The sequence below is a fragment of the Dendrobates tinctorius genome, unplaced genomic scaffold (genome assembly GCF_039654945.1).
Source record: "Dendrobates tinctorius isolate UK_male_01 unplaced genomic scaffold, ASM3965494v1 ptg000044l, whole genome shotgun sequence".
Taxonomy (NCBI): domain Eukaryota; kingdom Metazoa; phylum Chordata; class Amphibia; order Anura; family Dendrobatidae; genus Dendrobates; species Dendrobates tinctorius.
Genome location: NW_027361712.1, coordinates 33506885 through 33524069, shown reverse-complemented (window position 1 = coordinate 33524069; position 17185 = coordinate 33506885). Strand labels below are relative to the sequence as shown.

The window sequence follows — 17185 nt, the reverse complement described above, 5'->3', positions numbered from 1 at the left end:
CTATCAAGTTCTTCTATTTGTACCGTTATCCTAGTGGTAGTGGATTAGTTCGCTAAAATGGCTAATTTCATTCCCTTGTCTGGTATACCCTCAGGTCCTGAGTTGGTGAAGATTTTTATTGGACACATCTTCAGACTCCACAAGTTCCCTCGGCACATCTTATCCGACAGAGGGGTTTAATTTATGTCTCGCTTCTAGAGGGCTCTGTGCAAACTCATGAAGGTGACTCTGGACTTCTCAGCCTACCCCCCCAGACCAATGGTCATGTAGAGCGGACTAATCAGGTCTTATCTGCCAATCTTCGACACTTTACCAACGCTCATCAAGATGATTGGGTCTGAGTTTGCCTACAATAATCACTCCAGCGAGTTCTATGCCAAGACCCCTTTCTTCATCGTCTTTGGTCAACATCTGGGTATGCCTCCCCCAGTATCTCTAGCCTCAAGAGTACCAGCGGCCAACTCTCTGACTCGGGAATTCTCTATGATCTGTGAGGACGTTAAGGGGTCACTCGACAGAGCATTTGGAAGGATGAAAAAGCATGCCGACAAGAGGCGCCTGGATTCTCCTCATTTCATTCCCGGCGACAAGGTGTGGCTGTCCTCAAAGTACATCAGACTCAAGATACCATCCTACAAGTTGGGTCCGTGCTACATTGGTCCCTTCGAGATTCTGAAACAAGTCAATAATGTTGCCTACAAGTTGAGATTGCCTGCCTCGCTCGGTATTCCCAACACCTTCCATGTGTCTCTGGTTAAACCTGCAATCTTTAACCGCTTCCATTCCTCATCTGGTGCTACTCCCCAACCTGTACCGAGAAAATCTTTGAAGTGAAAGATATTTTAGCCATGAAAAAGGTTTGTGGGAGAACTTTTTCTTGATTGACTGGAAGGGTTTTGGTCCTGAGGAGAGGTCTTGGGAGTCATTAGAGAACATCGATGCACCATGTGTCCTAAACAAGTTTCTCTCCAGTCATAGTAGGAGGGGTTGTAAGGAGGGGTGTACTGTTACCGCTGCTGTGCCTGCCGCTGTCCATCGGTTCTCTACCCGGTCCGCTGCCACTGCTGCCCGCTCTCCCACTGTTGCTGATGGCTCCTCCGGCTCTGCTCCTAGATTCCGTCGTGCTGTTCTCGCTTGGACCCGACGCGCTCCTCCCCGACGTCCAGTCACGCGCTCTGCAGGAAGTTCCCGGCATCTGGCAATGCTCCTTGAGATACATCTGCACGCCTCTCCAGTTTCTTATGCACCCAGAGGTCCTGACCCGGAAGCCCCTGCAACCAATCCAGGTAAGACATGGGGTATTTTTGGCTGCCTCCTTTTAGTGGAGGTGCCTGGTTATCATTTAAGCTCTCCGCTTAGTGACACCTGCCGGCACCTGCTCCCTCGTGCGCTTACTCTCCTGTATACTCGTACTCCTGTGCGCTGGTCTGTCAGCATCCTGTACACTCGTACTCCTGTTCGCTGCTCTAGCAGCATATACCTTTTCCCCCCAACTCTCTCCCTCCCTCCGCAGTAGGTTCCGACGCACCTCTCCTGGAGTTCTGCCTTTGCGTCTTCCACCAGTGTTCATCCTGGGCCCGTCTGTTCTCCCTGGATCTGTACCCCTGGCTCCTGCACTCTTGTGTCCACCATTCTCCCACTGTCCCTCTCTATATCGCTCCCCATTCACTATCTGAGCCGCCCCTCTTGGTATTGGTTACTGTGGTCCAAGAGACTTCTGGGCTTGCCCCTGACGATCCCTGTATAGGGGTCAGTCTCCATTATGTCAGCTCGCCCAGGGGTAGGTCTGTTCCACGGTCCAAAGGGTCCACTCTAAGTACTCGACTCCCTGAGGTGACACATTGGGATTGCGCTAGCCACTTCATAAAATCAATCTTGTTGGTCTGGAACCAAGATGTTGCCCACTTGCTGGTGTGTTTGGGGTTGTTGTCCTGCTGAAACACTAATTTCAAGGCCATTTCGTCTTCATCATAAGGCATCATGATGACCTCTTCCAATATTTTGATATATATGTCCATGGTGCCTGGTATACAATAAATGGGCCCAATCTTAATAGCATGAGAACACAAATCTAGGATGTATTAATCCCTTCTCGACCAATGACGCCACATAGGCGTCATGAAAACCTGTGCCAATCCGACCAGTGATGCCTATGTGGCGCCATGACTTTAAAGCCCCCCTGCGGGTTGAGTGACCGGGGTCACTAAAAGGTCACCCGACCCGCAGATACAGGGGGCTTTGTCCTTCACTACAGGGGGCGTGGCTTCACCCCCACGTGGCTACAATCGCTCTGATTGGCTGTTAAAAGTGAAACAGCCAATCAGAGCGATAGTAACAATACAGTCATGGCCGATGCTGCAGTAGCATCGGACATGGCTGGAGACCCAGATCCGACCCCCTCCCACGACTCACGGGGCCGATACCGACTGACGGCGGCAATGTGCTTCCGCCATCATCATCTGCTCCCCTCCCCCTTCTCTCCGCTCCCCCCACCTTCCGACCCCCCCTCACCCCCGGTACCTCCGATGTCCCTCTCCGGCTCCCGGTGTCTCACCGTCCTGCTTCATGGGCGCAGTCATCTTGGAAAATGGCGGGTGCATGCACAGTGCGCCTGCTGGCTGCAGATTCATTCATTCATTTTGATCACTGTGATAAACTCTCACAGTGATCAAAATAGAATGAAAAGTAAATAAACCCACCATTTATCACCCCCATATGCAGGAACAACTAGTAAAATAAAGAAATTATTTTTATTTTTCCATTAGGGTTAGGGTTAGGGTTGGAAATAGGGCTAGGGGTAGGGTTGGAAATAGGGTTAGGGTTGGAATTAGGGTTAGGGTTGGAATTGGGGTTAGGGTTGGAATTGGGGTTAGGGTTGGAATTAGGGTTAGGGTGGAATTAGGGTTAGAGTGGAATTAGGGTTAGAGTGGAATTAGGGTTAGGGTTGGAATTAGGGTTAGGGTTAGAACTAGGTTTAGGATTGGAATTAGGGTTAGGGTTGGAATTAGGGTTAGAGGTGTGTTGGGGTTAGGGTTAGGGTTGGGATTAGGGTTAGGGATGTGTTGGGGTTAGGGCTGTGGTTAGGGGTGTGTTGGGGTTAGGGTTGGAGTTAGAATTGAGGGGTTTCCACTGTTTAGGCACATCAGGGGGTCTCCAAACGCGACATGGTGCAACCATTGATTCCAGCAAATTTTGCATTCAAAAAGTCAAACGGTGCTCCCTCCCTTCCAAACCCCGACGTGTGCCCAAACAGTGGTTTACCCCAACATATGGGGTATCAGCATGCTCAAGAAAAATTGCACAACAACTTTGGTGGTCTAATTTCTCCTGTTACCCTAGGGAAAATAAAAAATTAGGGGCTAAAAAATTATTTTTGTGGAAAAAAAATGATTTTTTTATTTTCACGTCTCTGCGTTATAAACTTCTGTGAAGCACTTGGGGGTTCAAAGTGCTCACCAGACATCTAGATAAGTTCCTTGGAAGGTCTAGTTTCCAAAATGGGGTCACTTGTGGGGGGTTTCTACTGTTTAGGCACATCAGGGGCTCTGCAAACGAAGACCGCAGACCTTTCCATCAAAGTCTGCATTTCAAAACGTCACTACTTCCATTCTGAGCCCTTACGTGTGCCCAAACAATGGTTCCCCCCATATATGGGGTATCAGCGTACTCAGGACAAACTGGACAACAACTTTTGGGGTCCAATTTCTCCTGTTACCCTTGTAAAAAAAAATTTTATTTTCACAGCTTTGCATTATAAACTTCTGTGAAGCACTTTGGGGTTCAAAGTGCTCACCACACATCTAGATAAGTTCCTTGGGGGGTATAGTTTCCAAAATGGGGTCACTTGTGGGGTGGTTCCACACTGTTTAGGCACACCAGGGGCTCTGCAAATGTAACATGACGCCCGCAGACCAAAAATATTTTTTATTTTCACGGCACTGCGTTATAAACTTTTGTGAAACACTTGGCGGTTCAAAGTGCTCACTATGCATCTAGATAAGTTCCTTAGAGGGTCTAGTTTCCAAAAAGGGGTCATTTGTGGGGGTGCTTCAATGTTTAGGCACACAGGGGCTCTCCAAACACGACATGGTGTCCGCTAACGATTAGAGGTAATTTTCATTTCAAAAAGTCAAATGGTTCTCCTTCCCTTCTGAGCCCTGCCGTGCACCCAAACAGTAGTTCCCCCCACATATGGGGTATCGGTGTACTCAGGACAAACTGGACAACAACTTTTGTGGTCCAATTTCTCCTGTTACCCTTGTGAAAATAAAAAATAGCGTGCTAAAAAAATCATTTTTGAGGAAAAAAATTATTTTTTATTTCCACTGCTCTGCGTTATAAATTTTTGTGAAGCACTTGGGGGTTCAAAGTGCTCACTACACATCTAGATAAGTTCCATAAGGGGTCTAGGTTCCAAAATGGTGTCACTTGTGGGGGGTTTTCACTGTTTAGGCACACAGGGGCTCTCCAAACGCGACATGGTGTCTCATAATGATTGGAGCTAATTTTCCATTCAAAAAGTCAAATAGCGCTCCTTCTCTTCCCTGCCGTGCACCCAAACAGTGGTTTTTGACCACATATGAGGTATCTGTGCACTCAGGAGAAATTGCCCAACAAATTTTAGCATCCATTTTATCCTGGTGCCCATGTGAAAATGTAAAAACTGAGGCTAAAATAAAATTTTTGTTGGAAAAATTAAAATGTCCATTTTTTCTTTCCTCATTGCTTTAGTTCCTGTGAAGCACCTGAAGGGTTAATAATATTCTTGAATGTAGTTTTGAGTAGCTTGAGGGGTGCAGTTTTTAGAATGGTGTCACTTTTTGGTATTTTCTGCCATATTGACCCCTCAAAGTGACTTCAAATGTGAGGTGGTCCCTAAAAAAAATGGTTTTGTAAATTTTGTTGTAAAAATGAGAAATCACTGGTCAACTTTTAACCCTTATAACTTCCTAACAAAAGAATTTGTTTCCAAAATTGTGCGGATGTAAAGTAGACATGTGGGAAATGTTATTTAGTAACCACTTTGTGTCACATGACTCTCTGGTTTAACAGAATAAAAATTCAAAATTTGAAAATTGTGAAATTTTCTAAATTTTTGCCAAATTTCTGACTTTTTCACAAATAAATGCAAAAATTATCAACCTAAATTTACCAATAACATGAAGCCCAATATGTCACGAAAAAACAATCTCAGAATCGCTAGGATCCGTTGAAGCGTTCCTGAGTTATTACCTCATAAAGGGACACTGGTCAGAATTGCAAAAAATGGCCTGGTCATTAAGGTCAAAATAGGCTTGGTCATGAAGGGGTTAAGAGAAGTATAGATTTTAGATCAAGCGAAGTAATTATCCCCCCTCTACTCCTCCTTGGTAAGTTCAGAGAAGACCTAGCAGGATGGTGAGTGGACTGCAAACTATGTCCTATGAGGAACGGTTAAAGGATCTGGGAATGTTTAGTTTGCAAAAAAGGCTAGGAAGAGACTTAATAGCTGTCAACAAATATCTGAGGAGATGTCACAGTGTAGGTGCATCATCCTTATTCTCATTTATACATTGAAACACGAGAAACAATGGTGTGAAACTGTAAGAGAGAGGATGCAGATTAAATATTATAAAAAAATTTGACAGTGAGGGTGATGAATGAGTGGTACAGGCTGCCGCAGAAGGTGGTGAGTTGTCCTTCAATGGAAGTATTTTCAACAGGCTGGACAGACATCTGTCTGAGATGGTTTAGTGAATCCTGCACTGCATTAAGCAGGGGGTTGGACACAATGACACTTGACGTCCCTTTCAACTCTAACATTATATGATTTTATGATTCTATGATTTCCATTGACAGGTGACGAACCTGAGTGGGGACTTGCTATTTTTGTGGGTTGAGTTGAAGCTTTTATTGGGAATATTTTACATAACATTTGGGATCACATTTATCTGGAGCTCTACATTGAGCACTTACTTTGGGGTTTCCATCTAAATCTCTGAGTGATGTGATTCAGATGAAATTCTCGAGCGATCCATTTACTATAATGAGGCATCAGAATAATCTGAACCAATGCATTACATATATATATATCAATTGATACTAAATAAATGCATGTAGTCAATATGGGTGATATATATGTCCAAAAGAGGAAAAATGGCAGACCATTCGGATAGCTACATAGAAGCCAATAGAGGAAGAACCGAACATAGGTCACGACAAGTGAACAAGTAGTGAAAGATAAAACACCTTTATTGGAATAATTTGGTGAAATGATGGCAAAACTAACCGAGGTGCCCACACATACAACTGGAGAATAAATATATTAAATAGATAAACTGAAAATCCAACAGCTTACCACATAGAGCAAGGAACAAATCACAGAAAATAACAGATAAGACCACCAGGAATAGGTATAAGGAAACATAGTACTAGAAATCAAATAAATACAAAGGTACTAATATATCCGTATTAATGCAATAATATCTAATGTGTGATGGGAAGTAATAGGTACTGTGATTACATGATGTAAGCACACCAGAAAATCATAAGGATGTAATGAAGATGGATAGAATGCACCAAATCAATAAGCACTTGTTGGCACGCAGTGTGGCTTCCTTCCGCACTGACCTCCTGTCAGACTGACCAGTCATGCTAAACCATCCCGCTCATATATATGTATCCTAAAACTCCACCCGCCTCCCAGCATGTTTAGTGTTCCAAGCAGGGAACCACCAAAGGTGCTCTGCTACTCTCTAAGCAAGGAGCCGCAATGTGGTTGTGCTGAACTACTCTATTGTGTGGGGTGCGAGTGTTGGAGCGTGGTCAGGAGCCTCCAACTTACCCGGATGGTGGGGTACCACACCTTAGGAGAGAGGAAGGTGCAGTACCTCTGTGGCGACTGAACCTCAGGGGCGCCACAAGAGGAGAACAGAACTGTCTGAGGACGTGAGAACCAAAGTTGGTGAAAAATATCACCAATCTCAAGGTTACAAGTCCATCTCCAGAGATCTTGATGTTCCAAGAAGTTTACAACTCATCACATTGTAACTAATCTCCCTGGACGTGGACGGCAGAGAAAAAATGATAAAAATTTGCAATGCAGGATAGTCCGCATTGTGGATAAGCAGCCCCAATTAAGTTCTAAAGAAACTCAAGCTGTTCCGCAGACTAAGGGTGCATCAGTGTCAGCGTAAACTATTCACTGACATTTGAATGAAATGAAACGCTATGGAAGGGAACCCAGGAGGACACCACTGCTGACCCATAAACATAAAATGCTAGACTGCAGTTTGCAAAAATGTACAAGAGTAAGCCAAAATCCTTCTGTGAAAGTGCCTTGTGGACAGATGAGACCAAGGTAGAGCTTTCTACTGTTTACCAAAAAAGAAATGAGGCCTGCAAAGAAAAGAACACAGTACCTACAGTCAAATATGATGGGGGTTCAAATATGTTTTGGGGTTGTTTTTCTGTTTCTAGCACTGGATGCCTTAACTGGGTGCAAAGCATCATGAAGTTTGAAGATCTCCAAAGGATTTTGGGTCGCAATGTAGTGCAGTGTGTCAGAAATCTGGGTTTGTGTCCAGTTATGGTTCTTCCATCAGGACAATGACCCAAACAAACTTCAAGAAGCACCCAGAAATGGATGGAAACAATTTGAATTTGTAGATTGTGTAATATTTGTTTTATTTTTTCTTGCTATCCTCCTTAACATATTCACCATTTATCTGCTTTGTAAATAAACCTTTTAATTGTTCCAACCTCATCTCTTGTGAGTGTATATCGAGTGTGGACAGGGGTTCCCCAAGTTGACCCCTGGCAGAAGAGGAAGACCCTCCTGCATCCTACTACAGCTCCCAGCAAGATTCGAGGGGAGGCACTGCACCATATTGAGGTGGGAACTAGCAAACACCATGCCCATGGAGGCAACTTAAAGAGGTGTTACATGTGTCGCACCACCTTGTGGGATGCAGGCCTAGTATCTCGGAGGGTGGTTCAGTAACGGTGACTCCGTTGGCTCTAACAATCCCTAGGTTAGGTGGCAATTATAAAAGGGGAAGTTTACGGATATATGAGACTGAGGGTTATGTTGATGCCTGCAAGGTATGAGGCTGCGGAGGAACGAAGCATACATCGGAGGACCCGTGCAAACTTGAAGGATGAATTTTACTGAAGGCTTGAAACAATTCTTATATTTTTCCATAAAACAGTCATGGATAACAGATACAATTTTCCTTAAACATTGTGCTAGTCAAAGCCTTTTCTCGGTCCCGGGCTTGTGAGGATGGCAGTAACTTTTCATATAACTCACTGTGCTGTGTGAAGGGGGGAGGGTTAGCTGACCTTAATCGGATCGGAGTATCTGGATAATCTGCTGTGCAGCTCTGCAGCTCCTTCGCTTGTCTCAGCACTTTGTTGCTGTAAATGCGGGGCACTCCAAGAAAAAGGTGCTTTTTATTATCCGCTTGACCTAGACGAGGACCCTCAATTTCCTACCTCCTCTCACCACCAAAACTACACGTAACAACACGTTTTCAGTCTCCCACACCACCTCCAACTGCCACTTATTTTCCAATCAGAAAAACAAGATGTAATGCCAAACTAAGGCAGAAGAGGGCAGCATAGTACTACAAGTTGTAATACCAAAACAAGGCAGGAGAGGGCAGCATAATAAGTAATTTACCTCATCCCAAGGCAAAACAGAAAACCGTTGACACAAATGCAATCATATATTAGTAATGGTTTTTCTGGTCACTACACATGTACATTTAAAGCGTAACTGTTGTTTTAATTTTTATTTAATAAACTAATAGTACACATGAAAATAAGCAACTTTGTATTATATCTTATCAGAAAAATCTGCTTCTTTCCCTGTCAAAATCAGTCATTATCAAAATTCTCAATTAGGAGGTAAAATCTGTATTTAGTGAAGACAGACTTTCCCATTATTGAAAAAGGAGATTACAGCTGCTACGGATGAGATTCTATATAGATGGGAGGAGGAAGGAGCTAGAGGCAGTGCTCCTTCCTCCTCCTCCCCATCTACATGGCAGCTGATACTAAGATTCTATCTCCTTTTTCAGTAATGGGAAAGTCTGTCTTCACTGAATACAGATTTTTATCTCAGAATTGTGCTTTTGACAATGAATGATCAATTCTGGCAGATAAAGACTCTGATTTCACTGATAAAATATATTTTGTTTCTTACACTCCCGTTACACACTGCGATATCGCTAGCAATATCGCTGTAAAGTCACCGATTTTGTGACGTTGCAGCGATATTGCTAGCGACATCGCTGTGTCTGATACTTACCTCCGACCGGCTCCCCCCCACTGGTTATCGCTGATCGCGCGAGAAGCTCCTGGACCATTCCTCGTCGGCCACTTCCTGCGGCGCTTCCTGCTGTGACGACGAGCGACGCGTGGAGCCGGGCGGGAGGACGCAGGATCGCCGCGTCTGACAGGTAAGTAGCGACCCCCGTCCCCTGCGATGTCGCTGGTGAGATCTGCCTGTGTGGCGGCTCACTAGTGACCACCCAGCGATGCACCAGCGATCCTGACCGCGTCATATCGCTAGTCGGGATCGCTGGTGAGTCGCTAGGTGTAACGGTACCCTTACTTTCATGTGTACTATTGATTTATGAAATAAGAATTAAAACGACGGTTACTCTTGAAGTAAGAGAAAACATTGTCCCCAAAGGTGAACCACCCCGTAAACTCATTATAGAGGCACGCAATCTGAGCTAGGAGGCTTTAAAGTAGCTAATTCTTGGATAACTGGAAGGGTGCCTTTACATATTAGCAGTTTTATTTCCGGCAAAAATATATAACATTTCACATACTTTTTATATCACTGATAATTGTTAACAATGATTAAAATAAAACCACATATGGTGATACGCATCCCTTTAGGACCATTTTGACAGACATTACCGGATATTTCCTGATCATAAAAATCTTGTGCTTACCCCAGTTCTAAGAATTGGGTTTTACAAGCAATAAATTCCTTTAGTGCTACATCATCACTCAACTGCTCCATTTAATTTATGTCAGTGGGATTAAGTATATAGATCATCATTAAGTATATCTCTCACCATTTGCGAAACTGTGTCAGTAAATAAAACAATTACATGAGGTAGAGAAGAGTTATGTCCAGCAGTTAAGTGAATAATTTGTCTTTCAGCATAGGCCTTATTCAGCTAATCGTTGGCTTTCAGCTCTTACAGGGACATTTGTGTAATGTTACATGGTTTACTTCATTATAATATATAGATATTGTGGTCACAGTGTTTGTTGTACTTTGCTGCCATCTACTGGCCATTGTTATTATATGTTTTCATGTTCTGAAGCTGTAATTCCCACAATGCCTTTCTCTCTGTAACTCCACACATCCTTTCTTGTAGTCAGTGCCATCTTGGTTGCACGTGCATCTGGACTGAAGAGAATATTCTCCTGTTACCTCTATCCTCCATATTCTATCTCATCTTCATCCCTTCCTCTTCCCTGACATCCTACCTCATCTCACCAAAGCGCTGTGAATAAAAGTGGTTAAAGTTCATCCCTGCATCGTCCTTCCTGGATCTACCACATGCTGTTGGTCAAGCATAGGACAGAAGGGTAGCGAGTAACATGATCTGCCATTGCTTGTACAGACATCCGCGCTCACATCCTTCAGACATGTCACATACGTGTATCGGTGGCAGAATACCTTAAAAGGTTGTCATTTCACCCAAAGTAATCTTGCCCGCATCACCCCCGCAATATGTCTAGTCTACTATGTCCAGCATTTTTCTTACAGCTCACGCGCTGTACCTTGCTATTGACTCTTTTGGTCTGTGGTTCCTCTATATCAGCATTTTATCATCTCCACAGGTGCACTATACATTTATCTCACTTCACTGCATGGATTTCTGCTGCCACTGTGTATTCGTTTGCCTGCTTAAGATCCCCATGTATAACGACTGTATGCAGTTTCATATCCTGGATATCAGGTGCAAAGAGACAAAGATGCCCCCCATTTCTTGTAATCTTAGTGCCTCTGCTTCTAATACAGTACATACTTGACAGCAAGCAATGGACAGAAAGACAGACAGGCATCCAGAGTTATTGTTTGGGCTGAAACATGGAGTTTTGAAAATAAAATACTACAAATTCATTGACCAACAATTCAACCTAATGTTATTGAATTAACAGTGACCCTAAATATGTCCTATATTATGTATCTAGTGGCCACACCTAAATTAACCAGAAAAAACTCTTCTGTTCCTATCATTTCAGAAGATTATTCAAAATAAGCTGTCATATGTGTGTACCACTGGCGGACACAGACACCTCTGATGTCTGATTTATTCTCCAGAGTTAATAGTGCCTGCTGGTTTACTAAGCTTGACCTCAGGGGGGCGTATATTCTTATTCGCACCAAGCACGGGGATGAATGGAAGGCAGCGTTTAATACTCCGGAGGGACATTTTGAGTACCTGGTGATGCCTTTTGGGCTCACTAATGCCCCTTCTGTCTTCCAGTCCTTTATGAGTGATATTTTTCGAGACTTTGTAGATAAGTTTTTGATCATCTATCTGGATGATATTTTGATCTTTTCTAGTGATTGGGATTCCCATGTGAAACATGTCCGGACTGTGTTCCGGATTTTAAGGGAAAATTCCCTGTTTGTTAAGAGATCGAAATGCCTCTTTGGTGTACAGAGGATTTCATTTTTGGGATTTGTCTTGTCTCCATCGACTTTTGAAATGGACCCGGCCAAGGTACAGACCATTTATGATTGGGTTCAGCCTACTTCTTTGAAGGCTCTCCAGAAGTTTTTGGGTTTTGCTAATTTCTATCGTAAATTTATAGGTAATTTTTCTAGTATTGTCAAACCACTGACTGATCTGACCAAGAAGGGCGCTGATGTGCTGAATTGGTGTCCTGAGGCTGTCTCAGCATTTCAGGCGCTTAAGCGGAGATTTACTTCAGCTCCAGTTTTACGGCAACCTGATGTCTCACTTCTAATTCAAGTGGAGGTAGACGCTTCTGAGCTGTTTTGTCCCAAAAAGATCCTGTGACTTCTAAGATGAATCCCTGTGCCTTCTTTTCTCGAAAGTTCTCCCCATCTGAACGCAACTATGATGTGGGGAATCGGGAATTGTTGGCCATGAAATGGGCATTTGAGGAGTGGAGACATTGGTTGGAGGGAGCTAGACATCAATTTGTGGTCCTCACCGATCACAAGAATCTGATTTATCTGGAGTCGGCTAAACGCTTGAATCCTAGACAGGCTAGATGGGTCTTGTTTTTCACGCGTTTTAATTTTGTGGTCTCTTTTCTTTCTTTTTTTACAACAGGTGGTTCGGTTACACGGGATTCCTGAGAACATTGTGTCCGATAGAGGGGTCCAGTTTGTTTCCAGATTTTGGAAAGCCTTTTGTTCCAATCTGGGAATTCAGTTATCCTTCTCCTCCACGTTTCATCCCCAGACCAATGGGCAGACTGAGAGAACAAACCAGACCTTGGAGTCTTATTTAAGATGTTTTATATCTGCTGATCAAGATGATTGGGTCTCATTTTTGCCCTTGGCCGAATTTGCACTGAACAATAGACCTAGTTCTGTCACTTTGATGTCACCCTTTTTCTGTAATTTTGGGTTTCATCCTCGATTCTCTTCAGGACAAGTGGAATCTTCGTCCTGCCCAGGTGTGGACACTGTGGTTGTGAGAATGCAGCAGATATGGGACCACGTGGTGGATAAGTTGTCACTCTCTCAGGAAAAGGCCCAGTGTTTTTCCAACCGGCATAGGACCATTGGTCCCCGGTTTAAAGTGGGTGACATGGTTTGGTTGTCATCTAAGAATATTCCTATGAAAGTTGCATCTCCAAAATTTAAGCCAAGATTTATTGGACCTTATAAGATTTTGGAGATTCTTAATCCTGTCTCTTTTCGGTTGGCTCTTCCAGTTACGTTCAAAATCCATAACGTATTTCACAAATCACTGTTGAAGAGGTTTGTTGAGCCAGTAGTTCCTGTGGCGGCTCCTTCTGACCCTGTTTTGGTTAAAGGCAATGTGGAATATGAGGTAGAGAAAATATTGGATTCTTGATTTGTCAGACGGGGACTCCAGTATTTGGTCAAATGGAAGGGTTATGGCCAGGAGGATAATTCTTGGGTCTCTGCCTCGGATATTCATGCTGATAGATTGGTTCGTGCTTTTCACCGGGCCCATCCTGATCGGTCTGGTGGCGTGGATGAGGGTTCGTGACCACTCCTCAAGGGGGGGTACTGTTATGAGCTCATTTTCTGCTCCACCAGCTGGGAGTTCTCCTTCCGTTCTCCCTCTGGTAGCGACAGGAGGTAGTGAGGTTAGTGAGGTTTAATTGGTAATGGTCTGCCACCTGATGAGGAGGATAGTGATTGGATCTCCGGAGTATCAGACTGGATATAAGACAGCCAACGCCCTATCCTGTTGCTGGTGATTCAGTCTGTTTCTCAGGTCTTGGACTTCAGCTCTGCTCCAGTCATCTCAAGTTAAGTTTTTTTTTTTTGCTAATGTTCACACTTGCTCTTGTTGGTGAACTCAGTTTTTGTGTGGTCAGCCAGCCCGGCTGGGCTGTGCTGAATTTCCACTCTTATTTATCTGTATTTGCCAATTTGCCTTTTTGTCCTTTATTAGATTGGCCTCTTTTTGCTCTGTCTCAGAATATTCCAGAGTGCTGATATAGTGGGAGAAGTCTAGTGACTTCAGGGTTAATTTTGTTATCAGAAGCGTTGGACATTATTTTTGGTAGGGTTTTTTGGCAGATTGCAGACAGTATCTTTCCTTTCCTGTCCTTTCAAGTTAGTTTGGCCCCATCGTTTGCTCAGCCTATTTTTCTGCCTTTGTTTGTGTTTTCATCTTGCTTCACCGTCAATATATGTGGGGGGCTGTCTTTCCTTTGGGGTCTGCTCTGGGGAGTTAGTTTTTCTCTTTTCTTACTTTAGGCTTATTTAGCTCTCCGGTTGTGACGAGGCGTCCAGGACCACCGTAGGCCCTCTCCACGACTGCTTCTAGTTGTGTGTTAAGATCAGGGCTCTGCAGTCTGCATAGTTACCAACCTCTCTGGTTTTCTGAGACTTAGCGTGTTTTGCTTTTTACCTCCTCGGTGACCCATTCATAACAGCGGTGTGTCAGAATACTCTGCAAGCGGAGACCAGCGCTTTGAGTATCCCAGCATGCAATGGGATTCTCAAATGAAACGTTATAAAAAAGGAAGTAGAAGAAGAAAAGAAAAGCAGTTAGTGTAGTTTGGGAAGGATTGGGAATTGTTATTTCAAGTATATTAGAAAATAGTTTAGATTATGGCACTAAATAGATGAGGATTTAGGATGAAAATTAACTTGTATTTTGGACCACCCCTTTAATAATGATGAAGAAGAAGATAAAGATTTTAATTGTGTGATAAATACAACTTTGTACTGGGAGTTTTCAAGATATTTTTATTTGATTGGCTGCAAAGTACAAACTTCAAACATACAAATTACCAAAATGGCATATATAAAAATAATAGATACATAAATATACATAAACTGTTTATTAAGGCAGAGATCCATAGGGTACATCTGCATAAATTAGTGCTACATTAGATAAGACAAGCACATTTATGGTTGATTTATGCATAACACAAGAGAATGGAAGCAGCTTTGTGCTGTGAAAGACCTCTATGAGCTGACCTCCTTGTCTGAGGCTTCATCTTCTCAAATTCTCATAGCAGAAATACTATATATCTGTATATCACTTGTTTTCTTAAGCTAGATTACATGCCGGAACTGGATAGGTCACATAGTTTGCATGTATTTCTATTAGACATGTATATATGTCAACCAGTCTGCATGAATAATAAATTACAATCAGTTTTTTTTAACAAAAGAGTGCCGAGTAAATTTGGAAATAAATCTTGGTATAAGTAATTGGCAGAAGAAACTCCAAACTGCTACCATTAAAATCAAGTCAATGCAATGTAAAGTGTACGTAAAAGGGTATATACAATACAAGTATAATGGTGGTGGTTATAGTTTAATCTTATGACTTTGGGTCATCTCCTGAGTTTAATAGAAAATTTTAATTGTTGTTGCAGATTCTGCCTCCAGTTTCAAATGCTACATGTAGAATAATTCCCGAATTGCAGTGGAAAGGGGCCTAAATCCAGATTGAGAATTGGAATGGCTTAATGGGAATCTGTAATCTGGTTTTTGCTACACCATCTGAATACAGCATAATGTAGACGCTGATTACAGCTATTTGTCACTTACTGGGCTGCTTACTGCAGTTTTGATAAAATTACTGTCTTATCTGCTGCAGATCTACCAGTTCTCTGAATGTTGAGTTCTGTGTAACCCCGCCCCTGCCACTGATTGGCAGACTCTGCCTTTGCACAGTGTACACAGAAATCTGCCAATCAATGGTGGGGGCGGAGCTATACAGGGATCTTGCATAGGGATGACTACATGGCTGAAGGTCTACTAGTCCTCTAGTGATAATCTCCTGCTGATAAAGGAGTGAATTTATCTAAACTACACAAAGCAGCCCAGAAAGTGACACATTGCAGGAATCAGGATCTCTACATTATGCAGCCCTAAGAAGAGGTGGTAATAATCTAGTGACAGATTTCCTTTAATACCGATGACCTTGTTACATCACTTCCTGAGTGTCCTGATAGAAATATCTTACTGGAATGCAGACTGCACTCCAGAACACATGGATGTTGAAAGGCGGTAGGTAACCTTATTCCCCATCTTCCTGGCTAGCCCAATATTGCAGTTGAGATGTGTCTTAGCAGTTTGAAATCAGTTTGCCAATTACAAGTGTCATATTCCAAGTTTCCCATTAAAATCAGTTGATGTGTCGCCTCCGGTGGTTGTATATGGTAGACATTGTCTGCAAATCCTGTACAGTCTGCACCGACATAAATACTGTATTTATAGAAGAACAACCTATCCACGAATTCATAGTACCACAAATGCACTTGTAGACAGGAGCAGAGTGAATCACGTCTGATTCGTAGACACGTCCAATAAGATGTACAGTAAGAATAGAGAAGAGCAATAATAGATCCTTGAGGTCAGACTTACATTCCTATTGCTGAAAGGTACACGAATGGTCACATTGTTGCCCACGTCATTTCCAGCCACATAATAGATGGGATCACTTCGATACTAAATTTGACTATACCTTTTATAGTCACCTCACCATACCTAATGTGTTCTGTTATGCTGCCGCTTCCTCTCTCTGTCAACGGTGCTCCATGTTCTTTTCCACCAGCATGGTCAATGGAGTAGCATGGGGAACACCATGAAGAGTCTATACCACATCTGCCTGATGTCAGTGCTGTGTCCAAACCAGCAGGGAAGACATGGTTCACACGTTCCGCTCTCCTCACCATGCTAAACTGGTGGCCATTTTGAAGAAAAAGAAAAAAGTTCACCAATGACAGAGTCAGTAGCATTAGGTATAATGACCACATCTGAAATCTATAGGCTCTTGTAATATTCGGGGTGGTAGCCACTTTATGGTCATCTTACAGATGATGAAGATGGTATGTGGACACTTAGTCATGGCATAAGGCAAAATATTTCACATACTGCAATGTTCATTTATGGCCAAATTGGCAGGTAATGGAGTCAGAGTGGTTTTGCCCATGTATCCCTGGTTTCTGCACCTGATTTTCACGAAATTTTCTTTTTGTCATTTACCCAAAAAAGAAAAACAAAGATGGAACCGTCTCCCTTTTGACCTACCCTGGTCATCTAAAGCAAACTGCTCTGAAACAATGTGATCTTTGTCATCTATATAGTAGTAATAAATGGTAGAATACTCGGTCTTCTCGGCAAGATTTCATCCAGAAGCTTGCAGCTTTGCAGTTGATCCATAGTTATTGACAGTTGTCTTTAGCGACTTTACTCTATAAAGTATGTTTTTTTTCTTCATAAAATGGTTATTTTTGATTTGATGCCATGTTTTAATTTTGAGGTCTCTCCGGAAAACTGTGCAAGTCTTGACCTATAAATTCACTTACTGTGATGGAAAGAGAGAAATAGGGTAGACAGTGAGACAGCTAAGCATTTTTTCACTTGCACATGCAGTATTAAATATCTTAAAATATTAGCGGGGGTGGTGGAAATTTCTTACATGGCTGGAAGAGAGCAGTTTATCATTTTGTAAAATATGTTCTAGCCATC

The 17185-nt window shown here is 42.9% G+C and overlaps 1 protein-coding gene across 1 annotated transcript in view; it reads right to left on the bottom strand.

The window, feature by feature from the left end:
• Positions 1 to 14425: 14425 nt before the first annotated feature.
• Positions 14426 to 17185, bottom strand: part of NFATC4 (nuclear factor of activated T cells 4) — a 98707-nt gene continuing 95947 nt past the window's right edge. Inside the window, exon 10 of the mRNA XM_073575503.1 lies at positions 14426 to 17021. Coding sequence (XP_073431604.1) covers positions 16966 to 17021 — 56 coding nt within the window. The 3' untranslated portion in view covers positions 14426 to 16965. The remainder of the gene's footprint in view (positions 17022 to 17185) is intronic.